The following is a 22,864-nucleotide window of genomic DNA, read 5'->3' as shown; positions in this document are numbered from 1 at the left end:
CCAGGGCCAGCCCTCAGAGACAGCATCTGTGACTGCTGCTGAATTTGGTCATGCCAGAGGCAGAGTATCCAGTACTTAGCATCAGCATCAGATGGGGAAGGGGAGGGAGAGATCTGAAGGAGGAGAAGGAGGCTCACAACTGTCCAGGAGAGGAGATGAGCCAGGGCTGGCTGCCCCACATTTGTAGGCAGAGCTGGGATTTTGCCCATGGACAAGGCTGGGCACTGGCTGTGCTACTGTGCAAAAGTAAGGCTGCCTGTGGGTTTTGGGAAAGACGGATGGGTGCATTCCCATGAAGGCTTTGCTATGAGGGGGCACAGATGACATCCCTACCTACTAATGCCAGTGGGACCTCCTCCCTATCTGTGTGACAACCAAACACAGGCTTTCCCAACACTAAGGTGCTCCTCCTTTTAGGGTACAAGGTTACGGAGCCATGAGCACGCTGAGGCTCTGACCCTGCCTGGGTGGTGACAGCATTGTTCCTGGGAGGAACTGCCTTTCTTTCTCTTCCTTTTTTTTTTTTTTTTTTAAAGATTTTATTTATTTATTCATGAGGCACAGAGAGAGAGGCAGAGACACAGGCAGTGGGAGGAGAAGCAGGCTCCATGCAAGAAGCCTGATGTGGGACTCCATCCCGGGAACCAGGATCACACATGCCCTGAGCTAAAGGCTGATGCTCAACCTCTGAGCCACCCAGGCATCCCTCTTTCTCTTCCTTTGATGGTCTTCTTGCTCTCAGCCTCCTGACTGGGAGCAGGTCAGAGTTTGCCCCAGGGGCAAATACTTTGTGTGCTTGATCCTGATCAATAACAGGAGTTTTTATCTTGTTCTTTAGAAGGAAGGATCTGCTCCTGAAACCAGGAGTACACTGTAAACTAACTAGAATTTAAATAAAAACTCAAAACAAAAAAAAATAACAGGAGGATCTGTTGGGGCAGGGAAGGAAAAAGGGAAAACCATTTCTCAGATGGTTTTGTGGTTTAGTTAAATCACCTCCGATGGCAGCTATGTGTCAGGTTCTCCAGATGGTCCTCACTGTACACATCTCAGTTGGAACATGGCCACATAAGTGTTTTATTTTGTAGGCAGATCTGGAATCGATTTTGCTGTTGCCAGGTGGGAAACCTCACAACTTTAGTGAAGCCATGGCTCTGCGAGCCTTCAGCCTCCACTGCCGGCTGAGTGTCCACCTTCAGCACCAGGTGAGTCTGTCCCCCACTGCCTGACCACACACGAAGCATGTTGACAAAGCAGGGTCCGTTACTAATTTCTCTTTCTATTGTTATTGGACAGTTCTGCTCACAGGGGAAGGTTTACCTGTCTATTTTGGAAGACACTGGGTTTTGGTTAGAAAACAAAGTTCTGTCTTTTATCCAAGATCAAGAAGAAGAATATCTCAAGCTTCATAAGGTGGTTTATCAGCAGATCATCCAGGTTAGAAGTCTGACCACATGGAAGCCTTCTCTTCACCAAGTTTGAGACGTGCTTCCAGATTTTATTTTCTGTTTTAAAGTTATAACTTTAGATAGTAATATTGTTCTCCAATACTCACAGCATCATTCAACATCCAGAGCTTGTCTTTTCCCAAAACATAAGCATGAAATAGGTTTTCATTCATGTTTGTGGAATGGCATAAAATGAGTTTCCATATTTCTTATGGAAATAAAAATGAGAACTAATGTATCTTTATGAAAATTCCTTTGTAAAATATCTTTATAAATACCTGCTTTAGGAGATAATTAGTAATACAATAAGATATTAGAAGCTTTACCAGGCTGAATTTATTCTCCTTTCTTGGCTCTCAGTTTCTTGGTAAATCACACCAGCACATCTGTGTCTCTTACAGACCTACCTGATGGTGTGTAAAGATGTTGTGATGGTTGGCCTTGGCGATTACAAGTTTCAGATACAGCTTTTACAGTGGAGTCTCGGAATCATGCAAACAGGTATACTTCTTTCATTAAAGGACTCATTTAGAGCATTCAGTCATCAAACCAGTCATCTCCACCTCCTTTGCTTTGCTAATTGGGACTCTTGATTTCAGGAGACAGATACATAACACAAACTAGCTAATACCAACAAAGGAATTCCTATGCTGCTGCAGCTGGGAAGCCCAAGGGTGTTTCTGGTGTCAGGCAGTTCCTCTCCCAGATTCTCCGCCCTGTGCTCTGCCGGGTGGTGGGCGGGGCAGTGGCAGCTCTGAGCCTATCTGCTCACCATGTGGGGAGTAAACCCCCCTCAGGACCACTGGGAAGTTGCTGCTTCCCTGAGGGACAGGGTGATGGTGGGACCCACAGGAACGAATACCAAGGGGTCTTTGCTCAGTGTGGTGAGTGAGGGGTCACCTCCTTCCAGAGGCCCTGGGGCCAGATTCTCACAGCCAGTGGGGGAGTGATCCAGGCTTTGTCTCCCGTCTGTCTGCAGAATTCAGCTGAGCGTGTTGCCATATGACCCCACTCTCCTCGACTACCTCCCCCTGGGTATAGAACTATTTCTGAATTGCTCTCACTGTACATCCTGACGCTATGTCTGGTGGTTTCTGCCTGAAGAGGTTGAGAATGATGTCATCATTTGTAGATTCAGTGTTGAGGTTTGAACATAGAGCTCTTGAGTCGTGCGTGGTGGTACTGACCCCGTGCAGGCAGCCTTGGGGTCTGACAGGGGGTCGTGCTTGGGTGGTGCTGAAGCTTGGGTGCCAGCCCCTCTGCTCTGCTGTTCCAAATATGCACTTCTTGAAATGCACCTGAACTGCAGGGAAGATTGTGGATGAGTTGTTTAAATATCCACAGGTAGAAACTGAACAAATACTGTTTCAGAATCTGGCTTTTCTTCATTAAATCTTGTATCACTTTTACTTTTTTTTTTTTTTTTTACTTTCTGTTGTGAAACATTTTTGACTTAAGTTTAATGATTGAAACAATGAAAAATGATTTGTATTTTTTTAAGGTTTTATTTATTCATGAGAGACAGAGAGGCAGAGAGAGGGAGAGAGAGAGAGAGGCAGAGACACAGGCAGAGAGAAAAGCAGGCTCCATGCAGGGAACCCGACATGGGACTCCAACCCGGGTCTCCAGGATCATGCCCTGGGCTGAAGGCAGCACTAAACCTCTGAGCCACCTGGGCTGCCCTGATTTGTATTTTTTTTTTAACTTCTAACTTCATTTAGAGTTTAGGAGTTGTTTTCCCCTAAGGACTGAATCTACTCTTAGTATTTATAAAATTTGTAATTCCAAGCGTTAGCTGGAAGTTTAGATCTCTGATGTTGCCAGTTTCATTACGTAAGGGGTATCTGTTCCCCCAAAAAAAGACCGTAAGCTGCTGACTTTACCTGAACCAAACTGAAGTGAACTTTGCATTTATATATTCCAACATTTATAGGCTTCCCAGGGGGAATCAACTGTGGCCATCCTTTGTAACCCTGTCACAAAATAGGGTTATACTTAGCAACTTAACAGGGTGCCCCCAGAGTCTGTTGTTGATGGGGCTCTTTGCTCTACTTGACAGAATTCTAATAAAACATTTAAGTTATAAAACCAGTCACATTTATATTATTATTGTTATAATATGACATTCTCCATGCTAAAGTGCATATTTAGAGGAGGTGTCCTTGAAAGGAGCAGAGTCCCCACACAACCCAAATATAAAAATCTAAGCTCACACAAATGTAGGTGTTTCAGCTATGTACATTTTGAAAACAAACAAACAAACAAACAAACACCATGTGTTCTGCAAAATCAGTGACTAAAAAGTAATGGCTGGTGGGAAAACACAGTCTCGAGCAGGTTGTTAAGAGAATGCTGTGTGCCAGAGCACTAGGAGATGGTTATCCTGGCAGAAAGCCAGCCTGTTTAAAAAGGAAGGTTAGGGGGATCCCTGGGTGGCTCAGCGGTTTGGCACCTGCCTTTGGCCCAGGGCATAATCCTGGAGACCTGGGATCCAGTCCTGCATCGGGTTCCCTGTGTGGAGCCTGCTTCTTCCTCTGCCTGTGTCTCTGCCTCTCTGTGTGTGTGTGTCTCTCATGAATAAATAAATAAAATAAAATACAAAATGAAAGAAAGAAACAGTGAAGATGCTTGAGAAGCTTCCTGGAGGATGAGACCCCTGGCTCTGGCTTGTTTATTTATGAAAGAGAGAGAACATGCGAGTGGCGGGGGATGCACAGAGAATCCCAAGCAGGCTCTACACCCTTAGCACGGAGCCTGACATGGGGCTCCGTCCACAACACTGAGATCATGACCTGAGCCTAAATCAAAAGTTGGACACTCAACCAACTGAGACTCCCTGCCACACACACTCACCCTTCCCTGGCTCTGTTTTTACAACTCAACTTAAAATCAAGATTTCCAACTAAAATACATTTTTGAGAATGCTGATTTTGATTATATGTAGATGACAGGGACTTTATACTATACTTTATACAGTATACTTTATACTTTTCATTTCATCTGAAATGAAATTCAAGATCTCTAGGATGAACTGGGATTAAGCTCACATGTGGAAAATGCTTTACCAAATTGATGCAACATATACACACACGTAGTAAAGGAAGTGATTCAGAAGAGAAAATCAGTACTAAACTACAAAATGTTGGAAATTTAACACAGTTGGCCCATGATATTTGTAAATCACATTTGAAATCTCTTGGGCCATCCCTCTCAGGCTTGTGCCAGTAGAGCTGGTGTGAATATTGCCATTACCTAAGAGAATGAGACACCTTCTCTAGGCCCGGTGTTCTAGGGGCCACACTGTCCAAAAGGGTAGTAAGCCCACCAGTGATCAAGTTAAATAGATTGTTACTGTTGTTGAAGGTATTGCTGTTCTATTTAAAAGGAACAAGTTTTTAAATTTTATTATTTTAAAATTTGTGCGTGTTAAAATTTAGATTAATCTCATCAACCTGATATTGGCTTATCAGTAACAATTTAAGTTATCATGATACACATGTATTGTGTGAAAATGTAATAATTTAAGCTAACTTTTATGGTTAGATAACTGATGTTTCCAATATTCTTTCTAGTGAAGGGCTTCTTTTATGTGTCATTACTTCTTGGCATTTTGAAAGAGATAACTGGAAGTTCCTTGAAGCAGACACCAGATTCAGGTGAAGAAGTTGCCACGCTGTTTGATATGGTCCAGAAAGTATTTCAGAAAATGTTGGAATGTATGGCATGGAGCTTCAGGAAGCAACCAGAAGAAGGCCTACGGGTACTCACGCCCTCCCAGTCATTAGACCATGCTCACCCAGAAGGCAAGGGTGCATGGGGATGTGTCACCTCACACACAGGCTCAGCCAGCACTTGCTTGTGCCGTTGGGCTGTTGGGTGGGTCGTACCCCCGTATGGGAGACGATTACCAGGTGCCGACCTTCTTCAGTGTGTGGTGCAGTCAGAGAGGTGGTGCTGTCTGCACTGGGGCAGGATGGCTAGGCACCCACCTTTGACTCTTAATCTTAGAACAGGTTTTAATAAGCCCAGGTAAGCAGGCCTTCTGCCAGAGAGGACAGGAGACACATAACACATTACATCTGGCTTGTGAATGCTCAAATGTTATTTCATAGAGTTTTCCAACTAAAATACATTTTTGAGAATGCTGATTTTGATTATATGTAGATGACAGGGACTTTATACTACTTTCTATCATCATCATGTGTCAACTTCCCCCTTATTGGGAGTGAGAGCCACAAAGCTGGAGGGGCAATGATTCCCTTGCTGATCAAAGCTCCTGTGAAGTGGGACTCCTGAGTAGCCAGTTCATGTGGCAGATACTGACCCATGTGCCACATTTGCTTTCCTTCTGAAGTCATCCTGTCATCAGAGGGTGTCTGTTTTTTGTTTTTTTTTAAGATTTTATTTATTTATTCATGAGAATTACCCAAGAGAGAGAAGGGGGAGGGGCAGAGACACAGGCAGAGGGAGAAGCAGGCTCCATGCAGGGAGCCTGACGTGGGACTCGATCCTGGGTCTCCAGGATCACGCCCTGGGCTCTAGGTGGCACTAAACCACTGATCCACCGGGGCTCCCCCATCAGAGGGTGTCTTAAGTAGTGGTTTAAAAATGCAGATTAGCTGTTCTTTTTAAGTGAAGCTTTAAAAAATGATGAAGTGGGAGGTTGTTATGAAACATTGAAGACTTTCAATTTTTTTCTGTTCTTAGCTGATAGAAGGTGATGGAAGGTTGCTGGCCATGTTTTTCCTAGCTTACCAATTCATCTTTGAGTTAATTTGAAATGTTTCTTTTTTTGATGAGTTGGTTCAAGTGTCTTATCTATTCAGTTTGTGCCAGAATCTTTTACTTTCTCACCAGATGTTTTACCATTGGCTGTGCAGTTCCTCTCAAAACACATGGCCTCTTGGTTTTCTTTTATTGTTAGTGGTATTTCTTTATCTTTTCTTTATTTATGTTATTGGTGTGTCTATTCTTGGCGTTTTTTTCTTTGCTTTTGGGAAAAGAATGGTGTAAAAGTAGCTCCCAGTAGGCTTTGGTCCTGTCTGTCCTTTTGTAGCCACAGTGCCTGAGAGATCTGAGTCAGCAGTGGCAAGGGCAAGAAATAAGATTGGGGATTCCTGGACCCCTAGGGAGGACAGTAGGAACGCTTGTCCTATAAGATGTCTTTTTTTGACCACTAAAAAATGACTGGTGTGTTTTCTCGTAGCTTCTTTATTCAGTTCAGTCTCCACTTCATGAGTTTATAATGACTCTTCAGTCTTGGCACATGGACACACCCGTCCACCGGGGCATGCTCTCAACTGTGATCGCTGCATCTGTGGTGGAGATAAGTCACCAACTACGAAAGGTGAAGTCTGTTTATCCTGAAACCACCCTGTCTGCTCCTGACTGTACAACATGCTATTCTCTATTAGCAGCACATTGTCATGTTTTCCCAAGTATTTTTTAAGAGCTCAAAGTTTAGTAGGTGTCCTGCTCCTCCAGCCTTCACAGTCCTCTCACAGTTCCATAGCTGGCTGGTGACTCAAGTCATGTGACTACTGGGTACATATGTTAAGGGTGTTGTCATCTTTGATTAAGACCAAGCTAGTACTTCCATTGTGAACTTTTTTTTCCTTCCTGCATTATATTTTTATTTTTTTGAGATTATTTATTCATTCATTCATTCATTCATTCATTCATTCATGAGAGGCAGAGACACAGGCAGAGGGAGAAGCAGGCTCCATGCAGGGAGCCCAATGTGGAGCTCGATCCCGGGACTCCAGGATTACGCCCTGGGCCGAAGGCAGGTGCTAAACTGCGAGCCACCCAGGTGTCCCTCCTTCCTGTATTTTAGAGATCTACCTGAGTGATATATTTAAGACTTCCTGACAAGGCGAAAGCAGCCATCGTCAGTGGAGCAGGGTAAGGATGGTGCTTGCCCTGCAGTTTGGGGTAGTTTGCACCTGACAGCTTTGCTGGAGGATAGGCCTTACATTTCTTTTTCATGTCTAAACATAGGATATGTGAACTTTAGATAAGAGTTTAAGCACAAAACTTATTCATTTCTTATTCATTTCTTATTCATTCTTATTCATTTCTACTCTATTATATGTAGATGACAGGGACTTTATACTACTTTCTATCATCATCATGTGTCAACTTCCCCCTTATTGGGAGTGAGAGCCACAAAGCTGGAGGGGCAATGATTCCCTTGCTGATCAAAGCTCCTGTGAAGTGGGACTCCTGAGTAGCCAGTTCATGTGGCAGATACTGACCCATGTGCCACATTTGCTTTCCTTCTGAAGTCATCCTGTCATCAGAGGGTGTCTGTTTTTTGTTTTTTTTTTTTAAGATTTTATTTATTTATTCATGAGAATTACCCAAGAGAGAGAAGGGGGAGGGGCAGAGACACAGGCAGGTAAAGGACTGGTGTTTTCCTAGCAGTTACATAGTTTTTACAGTTAGCCTAATTGGGTAAAGATTGATAAAAACAAAATGTTAATTCATGTGAGAACAGAAAGCTCTGTTTCTTCAGTGAAATCCTCGAAGCATGGAGGGAAGGCACAGGGTAGTGACTTAGAAGATAGAAAGGTAATGATAAATGTTTCTCAGTATGAAAAGATGGAATCTGATAGTCAGTGGCATTGTGTTATATAAATTCTGTACCGTAAGACCATGAGTATAAAAAAGCCAACTAAATTCCTAAAACATTAATAGAATTTAGGGCTCTCCTTAAAGCTTGGTTTAGGAAACTAGTAACTAGATTATATATAGAATAAGAAGTAGAATTTATTAACTCTGTTGAGCCTTATAGCTAACAACTATAAATAAATCAGTGGCCCCTGGGCCAGGCCTGACTCACCAGTGACTCTGTTTTTTTAAACGAACTTATATTGTACACAGCCACACCTACTACTTAGAGATTTTCTGTAACTGCCGAGCTGAGTAGTTCTGACAGAGCCAGTATATTTTACTACTTTATGGAATATATTTGCCGACCTCTCTTCTGTATCCTTAAAGATTTGTGTCCTTGTTCCAATCATGAGGAGTTAGCTCCGTGGTGGACTCGTCCCTTTCCGTTAGTTGGCATGTATGTAGGAGCTTTGTTGGTAGGTGCAGACGCACTCAGGACTGCTATGTCTTTTTTTTTTTTTTTAAGATTTTATTTATTGGGATCCCTGCGTGGCGCAGCGGTTTAGAGCCTGCCTTTGGCTCAGGGCATGATCCTGGAGCCCCAGGATCGAATCCCACGTCGGGCTCCCGGTGCATGGAGCCTGCTTCTCTCTCTGCGTATGTCTCTGCCTCTCTCTCTCTCTCACTGTGTGCCTATCATAAATAAATAAAATTAAAAAAAATTAAAAAAAAAGATTTTATTTATTTATTCATGAGAGACAGAGAGAGAGAGAGAGAGAGAGAGGCAGAGACACAGGCAGAGGGAGAAGCAGGCTCCATGCAGGGAGCCCGATGTGGGACTAGATCCCGGGACTCCAGGATCACGCCCTGGGCCAAAGGCAGGCACCAGACCGCTGAGCCACTCAGGGATCCCCAGGACTGCTATGTCTTTGTGATGCGGTGGCTGTCTGATTGTTTAGGAGATGGCTCTTCTTCCTTGTATTCTCATTATAGTCTGCTCTGGCATTTTTCAAGGGTACCTAGCATCTTTTTTTTTTTTTTCTATGCTTTTACTTTTAACCTGTTTTTCTTTCCCTTTATTTTTTTTATTTTTTTTATTGGAGTTCAATTTACCAACATATAGCATAACATCCAGCGCTCATCCCGTCAAGTGCCCCCCTCAGTGCCCGTCACATGGTCACCCCATCCCCCCACCCACTTCCCTTTCCACCACCCCTTGTTCGTTTCCCAGAGTTAGGAGTCTCTCATGTTCTGTCACCCTCACTGATATTTCCCACTCATTTAACCGGTTTTTCCATGTGTTTGAGTGTTTCTTGTAATCACCACATGGGCAGCCCTTTTTTTCTTTTGGTCCAGTTTTATAGTCTCTGCCTTTTACCTGAGGTGCTCAGCCCATTTGATTTTAATGAGATCTTTGACATGTTTGGGTTTTATTTGACCATTTCAGTGTTTGTTTTCTATTAGTCTCCCTACTTTTCTTCTTTTCCTGCCATTTGATGGATGAAATGTTTGTAGTGTTCCATTTTATCTTCTCTGTTGGCTTTATATTGACCTTTGTATAGTTGTTTTAGTGGTTTTTCTGGAGATTTTAGTATGTTCATTTAACTCACCAGTCTCCCTACAGAAATTACAGTGTCCTTGTGCATAGTAAAAGTCTTGTAACAACGTTCTTCCAGTTAGCATTCTCCTCCGTGCTGTTGTTCTGTATCTTACTGCTACATATGCTAAAAATATCAGGATATATTTTTTAAAATTTATTTTGTTTTAAATATTTTATTTATTCCTGAGACACAGAGAGAGGCAAAGGGAGAAGCAGGCTCCTTGCAGGAAGCCTGATGATGAGCCCAATTCGGGACTTGATCACAGGACCCTGGGATCATGACCTGAGCCAAAGGCAGAAGCTCAACCACGGAGCTACCCAGGCATCCCCCCTCCCCCCCCCCTTTTTTTTTTAAAGATTTTATTTATTCATTTGACAGACAGTGAGGGAGAGGGGGAGAGAATCTGAAGCTGACTCTGCACTGGGCTCAGAGTCTGACATGGGCTTGGATCCACTGCCCTGAGATCATGACCTGAGCTGAAACCAAGGGTTAGATGTTTAACTGGCTAAGCCACCCAGGGACCCCAAGATACATTTTTATTTTAACACATTGATAATTTTTTGTCTATCAGAAATGCATTTATAACATTTAAGATGTTTTAATGAGAAACAGCTATTTCAAACATAATGATTGACTTTGATATCCATGTTAGTATTATGAATCCTCCAAAGGGCATGTGGAAAGGCTCTTTAGGAGTACTGTGTAGTTAGACCTGAGTCGAGTCCTCTGATAGCCAAGTGGTAGGTGAGAGATAGTAGTGGGATGTATGAGGGAGGAGGTGATGGGGGTAGAGTGGGGTCAGGAAACAAAGACATAGGGATTCCTGGGTGGTGCAGCGGTTTGGCACCTGCCTTTGGCCCAGGGCGCGATCCTGGAGACCCGGGATCGAATCCCACATCGGGCTCCCGGTGCATGGAGCCTGCTTCTCCCTCTGCCTGTGTCTCTGCCTCTCTCTCTCTCTCTCTCTCTGTGACTATCATAAGTAAATAAAAATTAAAAAAAAAAAAAAAAAAAAGAAACAAAGACATAGCTCCTCGCATCCCTGGCCCCCACCCCCTCCAGAGCATGGTTCTGGATTTAGATTTTCCAAGGAGCCATTTGCACGTGGAGTTCATTCACCACTAATGGGTGACTTTAAACTTGTAAGGTTGATGATGAGGGGCATAAATCTAGGCAGAGCCCCTACGTGGGTCCAGGCCAACATTACTGCCCTATGGCTGGTTCTCTGGAGGACACTGGCAGTGCCTGGGGCGGGGGTGCTCCTGGCCAAGGACACTGCTCAACATTCTGCAATGCAGAAGATGCCCCACAGCAAGGAATTATTCAGTCCAGGATGTTGGCCATGCTGAGACTGAGAAAACCTGATCCTGGATGAGTAAGAATAGCTAGTTAGACTTGCATAAAAACGCATTATTTACAGAAAATACTACTACATTAAAGGCTATCTGACAAAAGGCTTATTGATTGTGTGTATCTTTTCATTTCCAGCTGATGAATAATATACCCCTATCTACAATAATAGATTAATCATAATTATTGTACTCATTTCAACAGTTAATAAAAACTGTTCTTTTGAGTTTTTGGATGAAAATCCACAGCAGTAGAAAACAAGTGATTAGCTCTGTCTCAGTCTCAATTTAGAAATTACTGATTTGGACCTTCTTTTTAGATTTCTAATATAGAAGAGCTCACTCTTCCTGAGGGGCTGTCAGACCTCCCACCATTTTCAAGGTGTTTAATAGGAATAATAATGAAGTCTCCGGATGTGATCAGGTAACCATGCTCCCTTTATTGCTTTGAGATTCTTCTTGTGACTGAAGCTCTCGGTAGATTTTGCTATATTCCTTCAGCTCTCAAAAATGCTTTTTTTTTTCCATGAGAAAAAGGTTTCAGAGAATTTTCTCTCATCAGCAATTAAAAGTAGTTGCATTATTTAAAAATTTTGCATTATACCTCTACAAAGAGAAATTCTAACTTTCTTTCAAATACGTCTATCTGAAAAGTCCCTGGTTATGCTTACTAAGTATACCCCAAATGCCTGATGAAGTCAGTGCCCTTGTGGGTTCTTTGGGCACATGGCTGTTCCTGTGTCACTTGGCTGGAGCTCCAGGGCTTGTTGTGGCAAATCCAGGACTGGTGGCCTAGTTGTCTGATACCCGAGGAACCGTAATAGCAGGTCTATTCAACGAAAACTGGAAAATCATCATACTTAGCAGCTGTGAGTTATTTTTCGGTGATACTCAACTTTTTGTGTGTACTGTGTGTATACAGAGTAGCTGTTTTCAATGACCAGAACGTCCCTGTTCCCCTTCTAAGAAAGCATCATCAGATGTTAATATCTTACCTGTGTGATAGTGAGAATTATGAGAAGAGTTGAATCAACTTCCCATGTTACCTGAAAGTTAGAATTCATGGTGGTTGATGAATCTTAACGATCTTAGTCTTTCTATAAAGTATTAGGATTTATATACTATAGAATAACTCCAGATGTTTATTAATTTGTTTGCAGGTCATTTTTAGATGAATTAAAGGTGTGTGTTACTTCTGATGATATTGAAGGCATTGTGTGTCTCTCAGCTGTTATGCGTATTATTTTGGTTATTAATAAAGGTAGGTTAAACTTTCTCTCCTACCATCTGGGTTATTGTTGGGTGTGATCCCACACAGAACTGTTACAGGGATGTTTAGGAACTCTGTTCCATGTTTGTTGCGTCCCCTGCCAATCAGACTCCCTCTGCTCAGCTAACCCTGCTCTGGCCTGGAAACAAGTCCTATCCACACCTGTCTCCCTCCCCCACTGGACTGACTACATGTCCCTCTCTGTCCTCAGAATTGAAGTTCTATTGATTTGTCATTTGTTACCTGTGCTTAAAAGTCTGAATTTACTTTTGCTAATGATAGTGTTTTGATCTTAATTTTTTTTTAAGTTTTTTTTTTTTTTTAATTTTTTTTTTAATTTATTTATGATAGTCACAGAGAGAGAGAGAGAGAGGCAGAGACACAGGCGGAGGGAGAAGCAGGCTCCATGCACCGGGAGCCTGATGTGGGATTCGATCCCGGGTCTCCAGGATCGCGCCCTGGGCCAAAGGCAGGCGCCAAACCGCTGCGCCACCCAGGGATCCCTTTTTTTTTTTTTTTTATAGAAACACACAGAGAGAGAGAGGCAGAGGCAGAGGCAGAGGAAGAAGCAGGTTCCATGCAGGGAGCCTGATGTGGGACTCGATCCAGGGTCCCCAGGATCAAACTCCAGGCTGTAGGCGACACTAAACCGCTGCGCCACCAGGGCTGCCCTTGATCTTAATTCTTAACATACTTGTTGTTCCACTTAACCTTATACCTGCCTGTTTTGAATATCCCACCCAGTTGAAATAGTACTGTGAAAATAGTTGGGAGACGCCTCTAAAATGCTCACCTCAGTATAAAGTGGAGTAATGTCCCTGCATATTACTGTTGAGTTTCTATATTTCTTACTCAGTTTTACTAATGTTGAAATAATTTTCTAAGACATAACATATTGACATAGTATAAGACATAACAGATAGTGCTTCTGTCACAGCAAGCTGTCCCCATAAGTCTGATCAGGTGGCATGTCTACTGAATTAGGATACTACTTTGTTACCCAGGGCAGACATCAGAAAAGACTTCTTTTTTTTTTTTAAGATTTTATTTATTTAGGGGATCCCTGGGTGGCTCAGCGGTTTCGCGCCTGCCTTTGGCCCAGGGCGCGATCCTGGAGTCCCGGGATCGAGTCCCACGTCAGGCTCCCTGCATGGAGCCTGTTTCTCCCTCTGCTTGTTTCTCTGCCTCTCTCTCTCTCTCTCTCTCTCTCTCGGTCTATCATAAATAAAAAAATAATAATAATAATAATAAAAAAAAAAAAGATTTTATTTATTTATTCATAGAGACACACACATACAGAGAGAGAGAGAGAGGCAGAGACAGAGGCAAAGGGGGAAGCAGGCACCATGCAGGGAGCCTGATGTGGGACTCGATCCAGGGTCTCCAGGATCATGCTCTGGGCTGCAGGCGGCGCTAAACCGCTGCGCCACTGGGGCTGCCCAGAAAAGACTTCTTTAAGGGACTGAGCTGAGGTCTGGAGAATAAGGGAATATTCCCTACAAGAGGGAGTGATGGTGGGGTGCTGATGAGCACCTAGTACTTAACTTCATGCTGCACAGATGATGACACTGAAACGTGGTAGTTGTGATCTGTGGCGGAGGTACAGGTGAGGATCCAGTCTCTGATGGCATAGACAGAACTCACAGGATCATGTCTGCTGGAGCTGTCCCTCAGAGCTGATGAGGTGCTTCAGAAAGCATCTACTTGACCTTCTCACATCCCTGTTGGGACAGTTACTGTTGCACAGGTCACTGGGTAGATGGACTTGGAGGGTGGGGAGGCTCCGTCTTCCTGGATTTGACCTACACTGATAGAGTATGCTTGTGTTACCACCACAGTGCCCACGTTAAAATCTTTTCTCTGTTTTGGTTATAACTTCCCTGTAGGTAAACAGAGGAGTTCAAAAATGAAGGATGTTGCAGCCACTGTTCACAGAAAACTGAAGACATTCATGGAGATCACGCTGGAGGAAGACAGCACAGAGAGGTAAAGCACTAGATGCACTGGATGGATGTTTCTAAGAGCTGTGGGTACTCCACAAGCACATTTACAGCCAGGCAGTGAGAAAACAGGATTATAAGGACAGAAACATCTCTTTTGGAAAACTCCTTGAGCATATGTTTAATTTACCTCCTAATTTTGTCTTTAAAAACAAAAACAAAATTGTCATCTGATAAATATTACTCCAGAAAAGGCATACAAACTTATTTTATATGGTTTTAAAACTAGACAGATTATTGTGAGTGGTTTGCTGTTTGTGAAATCGTGGGCATTTCTAAGACATAATTGCCCAGTCCCCAGGCATCCACAATGAGGATGGGGAAGGTCCCTCCAAAACTTTGAAGAAATACTGGTCATTTCTTGCTTCCTGGGTGGCCTGTTGCTGCCACAGGACTGCTCCCAGGAAGATGTTCACTGGGCTCCTCCAGCCAAGTGTGTTTATTGTTGCATTTGCTGTTTGACATGCAATATGGCTTTCTATAGACACTGTTGTTACCTGTGTTTGATTCTCAGACCAACTGCAAAAACAGTGTTTTTCGTGCTGTTTTATGAACCTCATAAAGTTAAGTGCTATAGAGCTCTGAACTAGGTAATAGTTTTAGGTATGCCTGGGAAAGTAGCCACTTTTTCTTAGCTACTTTCTCCTTTGAAGAAAGGCTTCAAAAACCTAAATTGCTAACTTATGAACAAGGACTGTTTTAGCTCTTTCTTCCAATCTGTACACCTTTTATCACTGCATTAGCTAGGTTGCCCAGTGCAGTGTTGAAAAGCAGTGATGAGAGGGGACATCCTTGACTTGTTCCTGATCCTAGTGGGAAAACAGCTAATTTCTCACCATTAAGAATGATGTGAGCTGCTGATATCTTGTGGATGTTCTTCATCAAGTTGAGGACGTTCCCCTCTATTCCTAGTTTATTGAGAGTTTTTATAATGAATGGGTGTTGGATTTTGGCAGATGCTTTTTTTGCATCTACTGATGTGATCGTGTGCTGTTTCTTCTGTAGACTGTTGTTGTAATGGATTATACTAAATGATTTTTGAATGTTGAACCAGCCCTGCATACCTAGAAGGAATCCCACTTAGTCTTGGTGAATACTTTATACACTGTTGTTATTAATTGTATGCAGTTGATTAATGGTGCTGTGAAGTTCAACTATGTTCTTAATGATTTTCTGCTTGCTAGATCTGTGCATTTCTTTCTTTTCTTTTCTTTTCTTTTCTTTTTTTTTAAGATTTTAATTTATTTATTCATGAGAGACAGAGAGGCAGAGACACAGGCAGGCAGAGGGAGAAGCAGGCTCCCCAGAGAGAGCCCGATGTGGGACTCAATCCCAGGACCCCGGATCACAACCTGACCCAAAGGCAGATGCTCAACTGCTGAGCCACCCAGGCATCCTGAGATCCATGCATTTCTGATAAGAGGGATTTTGCCTCATATCTTTTGTGATCCTGATTGTAGGTGCATATGAATTTAGAACTCCTATATCTTCTTGGTGAATTGACCCTTTTATTTTTATGGAGAGTCTTTATTTCTAGAAATGCTTTCCCCATAAAGTCCACTTCGGTATTAAGACAACAGTACCAGCCTTGTTTAGTGTTTCCTGAGTGTTTGTGGCATTCCAGTCAGAAGGCAGAAACCAAATAGTGACTAGGACAGGGAAATCTCTGTGTCGGAAATTCTTAGGAGGGTGTTTTGGTATAACAGGTTATTGGCTAGTGAAGGTTAAAGCCAACCTTAAAGCAGAGAGAAAAAGCAGATGTGAAGAGCAACTGTGCTCTTAGGGAGAATGCACACCCCAGGCTGAGACTGCTCCATGGATGGAGAAGTCCTGAGGCCTTCTGATGGGACTCACTGGATTTCCGGTCTCCAGGGGGCAGGGGAATGGCCAGGGGAGCTGCTGGAACCAAAGCTGGAGCCTTCTGCCAAGCCTGTGAGCTTCCATGTGCTGTTCCAGGCGTGTAGCTGCTGGCTAGATAGCCGCCGTTGGGAGCCCAGTGGGGACAGTGGCCTGAGAGTCTCCTGGAGAAGGCTAGGCCTTGCATGACAGGGCACTGCAAAGTCTGGTCTCTACAGTGATCAGAACTGGGAAGAGAAAGTCCCCACAGACCAGGTCATTGACTAGGGCACTGGAGTAGGTAGGGGTTTGCATGACCTCGGTTGTGAGCAGAGGGAATGTATTCAATTATATACTTCATCCTAAAAATTAATGAATATTTACCATGTGGTTTTAATAAAGGCAGGTTTGCCACCGCATATGAGATGGAGAAACCCAACAGACTCTTAGGTTTTATGAGCTTGTTTTATTTCTAGACATTTATGGGGGAGAGGGGAGTGATCTTCTGATTTGGAGGAAGTGAGGAATGTTTGTATATTTCAGAAAACACATGGCAGTATAAATAGTTTTACTAGGTGCATCAGACAACCTATAGGGCAGCCCCAGTGGCTCAGCAGTTTAGTGCCGCCTTCAGCCCAGGGCGTGATCCTGGAGACCCGGGATTGAGTCCCACGTCGGGCTCCCTGCATGGAGCCTGCTTCTCCCTCTGCCTGTGTCGCTGCCTCTCTCTCTCTCTCTCTCTGTCTCTCATGAATAAATAAATAAAATCTTTAAAAAAAAATTATAACCTATATAAATGATAAGTTATTTTCATAGGATGTGATAACAATCTCAGAAGTCCAAGCAGTTTTTAAAATATTTTATTTATTTATTTAGAGAGTGTGAGCTGGGGAGGTGGGGACACAGAGGGAGAGAGAGAATCTTGAACAGAATCCATACCCAGTGAGGAGCCCAAGGTGGGGCTCAATCCCACAACCCTAGATCATGATCCGAGCTGCAGTCAGAGTCACACTGAGCCACCCAGGTGCCCCAGAAGTGCAAATATTTTACAAGATTTCTTTGTTCTTAGAAATACCATTTGCAAGGATAACTTTTTTGGGTGTAGAATGCTGTGTGTGTACTATTGTGAAGATGTTAGAGAACAGGGCTATTTGCTCCTTTTTAGAAATTTCTTTTATTCCCACTTGCACAGAGTTTTAAGGTAAGTACTTAAATCACATTAGTTATATTGAGAGAGAAAGAAAAGCCTTAGAAGTTCAAAACTTGGGGCATCTTGAGTGACTCAGTCAGTTAAGCATCTGACTCTAGGTTTCGGCTCAGGTCATGCTCTCAGGATCGTGGGATTGAGCCCCACGTTGGGCTCCCTGCAGATATTAACGCTGATACAAAGATGGCAAAAAGAGTTCTTCCCTTTAAGGAGGGAACATCCAGTAAAAATAGGACTAGATCATGAAATTTGGGCTTCCTATATGTGCGAGAAACACGCTGTAGAAAACCAGCATCTAAAGAAAAATCATTCTAAAACAGACAAGATTTAAGACTAAATACAAAAATACTACTGATTTAATGCTGAGGTAGAGACATTAAGGCAAGTTAACCTCTCTTTTAAGACTCTGGAAACCCTTTGGTCCAATTAATATTTTAGGCAATGGGGCATTAATTCAGAAGCCTTATTTTCTTTTTCTTTGTTTCTTTCTTTTTTTTTAAGATTTTATTTATTTATTTATTCATAGAGACACAGAGAGAGAGGCAGAGACACAGGCCGAGGGAGAAGCAGGCTCCATGCAGGGAGCCTGACGTGGGACTCGATCCTGGGTCTCCAGGATCACGCCTCAGCCCTCAGGCAGCGCTAAACCGCTGCGCCACTGGGGCGGCCCAGAAGCCCTGTTTTCTTGACGAATGCACTACTTTTCTCTCCAACACTGTTAGTATTTTGTTAACTGGTCTATTGGGCGCTAAATAAAAAATTCTTCTCATTGCATTTTAATTGCCTCACCCAGTATAGCATAATGTAAACTGGACATAATTTCTCAAGAGGAACAGCATACGTTTGCCAGCACAGTAGTGCATTTAAATGCCAAGTATGTTATATTTATTACTTTCATAAATAGTATGGAAATAGCAATAAATTTATAATTAGAAATTTTAGAAGTATAAATATTTCTTATGGCTCAGGTTATATCATGAATTTTTCCCACCAAGTAAATGGACTGTAATCATAAGCAAATTACTTGCCAATATTAATTATGCCTGTGTGTAGGCAACTTGTATAGTGTCCAGCATAAACCTCCAGCATTAAGCCTTGTTATTAGAACCTGAAGGGAAGGGGTTCTCCATGACAAAATCACCTCTGTTTGGTTATCAAGCATTTTATTCTGCTGCATGAAATTTTAATAGTCTTTTTAAAATGATTTTGGGACAGGATGCTTTTTTATACCTCATTTAGAAGCAAGCTTCTGTCATCATCAATGCCCAGTGGACCTTGGTATAGATAATTTAAAACTAGATGTAAATAAAAACAGGCATTGTTTATCTTATTAATTGTTTTTCTCGGAAAATTGATTTTGTCTGCCCCTCCTGTGGCATGTTGGATATTCTTCAGCGCATGAACACACCACACCCTACTGGAAGCCGTGGGGCCTGATGGTGGATGGGGTCAAGTCTCAGCTGCTGAGAGAGATTTAAAGACTTTGAGAAAAAAAAAAAAGACTTTGAGAGCTCAGGTAGACAAGCATCTCACTTGGCTTCAACATCTCGTCACAAGAACCCTGGCCCAGGGAGGTCATTTGGCTAAGGCTTGCCGCCTCTCGCTGCTATGATAGTGACCTCCACAGGCCTGTGCCTCTCACTGTCCACCATCCTGCCTCTGCGGTGTCACGAGGGCACGACAGAAGAGCCACACATGTAGGGTACCCCAGCAGTTAGAAAGTCAGAACAGCCATTGCTCAAGTAGCAGGGGGGGGGCACAATCAGACCATTAATAATATGATCTTCAAAGGAAAAATCAATTATACCCAAAAAGGCTGAATTAGAACTAAAAATCCTAAATTAAACATGTCCCTGATGCACTGGAGAGATGTCACTGTTGAGACTCAGATTCCAGATGGTCTGAAAGATCATGTGGTAGGAGAACCTCAGAACACAGGTCTATGGATGAAGAGGAGTCATGGGGTAAAGACAAGTGAGAAATAGACCCAAAAAAGCAGTCATTTAACAAATAGTAGGAGAAAATAACAAATAGTAGGAGCAGCTAGAGTGGGCTCAGTCCAAAGCTGGTTCTGTGGGATAGGGAGGAGCAAGTATCTCCTGGGACAGGTGTGGGGGAGGGCCAGGGGAAGTGAGGTACGTTGAAAAGTGATTGAAGTAAGTGTCAGTGTAATAGCCAGTCTTGGGGAAATAGTTTCCATTTGTTTTGTGTTTTTGTGGAAGGAAATAAAGCCCACGACTGTGAAATGTATATTTCATATTGAAATGAATATGAAATGAATATGAATATGAAATTCATATTTATGAATCTGCTGTGTATCTGAGTCATGGTTTAATCCTCACAAATGAGAGTACTTCTGAGAAAATAAATAGGAGGTCACCTATAGGAAACCTGGCCTGGTGTTTTGTTTGCACGAAGAGTGCTTTGGGTCTCTGTGAACTGCTGTTGGCCACAGGAGCAGTGATGACGACTCTGTCCAAGTGTGGTTTCCTCTGATCAGGATTCTTGCTCCATTTTACATATGAGAAGCAATTGGTGAAAGTTACTGAGTATTTCAGCTTTCTCTCTCAGTGTGTATTCAGTTGTGAAACGTTTCTAGGTTTATTTTGTGAAAGTATACGTTAGGGTATCTTGGTCGCTGATTTCTGTTAATTGTCTTTCTTTGTGTTTTAGGTTTCTCTATGAATCATCATCAAGAATTCTGGGGGCACTTTTGAATTCATAACTAAGCCAACATCTATGATTGTGTGAAAACAGAGAAAAAGGACTTAGTAAAAATGAAATGAATGTGTATTTTCCTAGGTTTTTAATATTAATAACCCGTATCATAGGGGTGGGATTTATTTGGGGAATTATAAGTAGGAAACTCAGAGGTTCTTACGCTTTTGCCAGGTGCCTGCATAAATAATATATTTAATATAAAGGACTCTAGGTATCATTGGTGCAGTGCAGAAACCTGTGGTGCAAAGAAAAAAAGACACTTTTCTAGCGAACATGGTTGTTTTAAAAATTACTTATATATGTGCTTGTGTGTGTATACATACACACATATATGTGTGTGTATATATATATATATATATATATATATAAAATGTTGCTTGAAGCTATGAGTAATAAAGCGATGAGAACATCTGTTTGTGTACCTTATTTAAAAATATTATATGGGAATCCCTGGGTGGCTCAGTGGTTTAGCATCTTTAGTGCCTTTGGCCCAGGGTGTGATCCTGGAGTCCTGGGATCGAGTCCCGCATTGGGCTCCCTTCATGGGGCCTGCTTCTTCCTCTCTGCCTGTGTCTCTACCTCTCTCTCTCTCTCTCTCTCTCTCTCTATCATGAATAAATAAATAAAATCTTTAAAAAAATATATATGATGCTTCCCTTTTAGAGACAACAGTTGAATTCTGCCAAGTAGAAGGTGTTAAAGCAGAGGGAGTGGCTGTGCCAGATGTAGGGAGAGGAGCCACATGTGGGGTCCTACAATGGCCTCCCTTCCCCTTCTGGTCTTGATGCTGTTTTACTGGATGTCAGGATGGGCCCAGTGGCTCTAAGTATGAGTGTCAGAGAACAGAGTCCTTCAGCCTGGAGGTGAATCACTGTTACTTTGTCTTTTTTTTCTGAGAGCTGACATGGTGCCAGTGGAGGACCAGCCCATCGTCCAAGACCCTGGCTTGTCTGCTCCCAGTTACCAGGTCTGTGAGTCCATTAGCCACGGGCCCCGTGTCGTGGTAGAGCAGCCACCTGTGATAGATGGGACATGAGACTTTAGTTGCTTGCTCATTCTGTCCTCTGCCCCCAGCAAAATGGTAAAGAAACACCAATTTCACTATTTCTCTAAGAAAGTACCATAATGGACTGCTTACCATAGTTAAAAGCAGTTAGGGTAAGGTTTTTCTGAGATAGCTGAGAAGTGGGAGGTGAGGGTTACTTATTTTAGCTTTTTTTTTTTTTTAAGATTTTATTTGTTCATGAGACACAGAATGAGAGAGGCAGAGACCTAGGCAGAGGGAGAAGCAGGCTCCATGCGAGGAGCCTGATGTGGGACTCCATCCCAGGACCTACTCTGGGATCATACCCTGAGTCGGAAGCAGAGTTTAAGTGCTGGACCATCCAGGCATCCCTCTTTTAGCTACTTTTGAACAAAGACTTTTATTCTGTATTGGCAAATGTGATTTATTCTTTCTTTTTTGCCCTTGCTCATGTTTATTTTAGTATTAAGAAATGAACTGAGGGGCTCCTGGCTGGCCCCATTGGTGAAGCATGCCACTCTTAATTTTGGGATTGTGAGTTTGGGCCCCATGTTGGGCCCAAGATTTTAACAAAATCTTTAAAAAAGAAAAGAAATGAATGAGGAATGCTCTGTCTTTCTGGATTCCTGGAATTGTCTGGATTTCTGTTAGAAATCTGTAAGATTAGAAATAGTTCCTTGGATTTGTTATAATACTCAATTCAGTCTGTCTGAACTTGGTGTTTTCTGTGTGGGAAGAGCTTGGTGTTTTCTGTCTTTAATTAAACATTTAATTAGCTTTTTAAGTATATATATGAGTTTTCGGAATAGTCAGGTTTTCTCTTTACCTTGTGTCAGTCTTGATGGGAGAAATAATCCAATTTGTGAAAAAATAATTTCTCTCCGGCCAAAACAGTTGATAAAATCCTAATCTAAGTATAAATCCTAGAGGAATCCTAGAGGAATCCTGTGAATGCATGAGGACGCTCAGAGCATCAGTGTCTACAACAGCTGGTGGAAGTAGTGAGCAAGGCAGCCCTGGGGTGTGGGGGAACGTGGCTTCTGCTTTGTTAGGGATGACGAGGTGGGGATGGGGAGGGCACTTCAGGAGCATGGTATCGAGGGAAAAAACAAGTCACAGACTAACATAGTGTGATTTCATTCTGGAGAGTTTTTTTTTTTTTTTAAGATTTTATTTATTTATTCATGAGATACACAGATAGATAGAGAGAGGCAGAGACACAGGCAGAGGGAGAAGCAGGCTCCATGCAGGGAACCCTATGCGGGATTTGATCCTGGTTCTCCAGGATCATGCTCTGGGCTGAAGGCAGCACTAAACCGTTGAGCCACCCAGGCTGCCCATCATTAACATATTGATAACATCAATAAGCAAGGAAAAATAATTCAGAATGTTGAGTATGGAAGAGAAGGGTGGATAGCATGTAAGATTCTTCAAAGCAAATGCAGAAATAAACTGGAAATAGATATTTGTGTGCTCGTTTTACTGCTTATAACCTTACACACATTATATTCTTATGTATTCACTATTTAACAACATAAACAGAAACAAATGTAAACAATCAAATGTAAGGAAGAGAAAGCAAACATATCTTTGGCACAGGACTTGGAAGCATTCAGATACAGATCTCTGTACCTGTGATCACCACTAGGCCAGCTCTAAGAAGTGATGGCCACACACAGTGAAGATGCCAGAACCACTGTGCAGACAGTGGAAGGAGGCTCAGAGAGCTGCCTGTGTCAGTGTGGGCACTGCTTAAGGCAAGGTAACCCCCTGTGGGGCTGTGTTCCATGGGG

General features: G+C 42.7%; 1 protein-coding gene across 5 annotated transcripts in view; it reads left to right on the top strand.

Moving 5' to 3' along the window:
* The window catches only part of NCAPG2 (non-SMC condensin II complex subunit G2), a 65,382-nt gene extending 42,848 nt beyond the window's left edge, over positions 1–22,534 (top strand). For 4 of the 5 annotated variants that reach the window (XM_025993729.2, XM_072763284.1, XM_072763285.1 and 1 more), the window contains 9 exons: positions 1,089–1,205; positions 1,297–1,437; positions 1,850–1,949; positions 5,021–5,208; positions 6,655–6,795; positions 11,334–11,437; positions 12,174–12,274; positions 14,170–14,269; positions 20,000–22,534. In XM_025993729.2, coding sequence (XP_025849514.1) covers positions 1,089–1,205; positions 1,297–1,437; positions 1,850–1,949; positions 5,021–5,208; positions 6,655–6,795; positions 11,334–11,437; positions 12,174–12,274; positions 14,170–14,269; positions 20,000–20,051 — 1,044 coding nt within the window. In that variant the 3' untranslated portion in view covers positions 20,052–22,534. Of the gene's footprint in view, positions 1–1,088; positions 1,206–1,296; positions 1,438–1,849; positions 1,950–5,020; positions 5,209–6,654; positions 6,796–11,333; positions 11,438–12,173; positions 12,275–14,169; positions 14,284–19,999 lie in introns of all 5 variants that reach the window. The other variant, XM_072763287.1, reaches the window with a different exon arrangement.
* Positions 22,535–22,864: the final 330 nt, after the last annotated feature.

Source organism: Vulpes vulpes, chromosome 7, assembly GCF_048418805.1.
Source record: "Vulpes vulpes isolate BD-2025 chromosome 7, VulVul3, whole genome shotgun sequence".
NCBI lineage: Eukaryota > Metazoa > Chordata > Mammalia > Carnivora > Canidae > Vulpes > Vulpes vulpes.
Note: the sequence above shows the minus strand (reverse complement) of the source record. Positions and strands in the feature narration are given on the sequence as shown.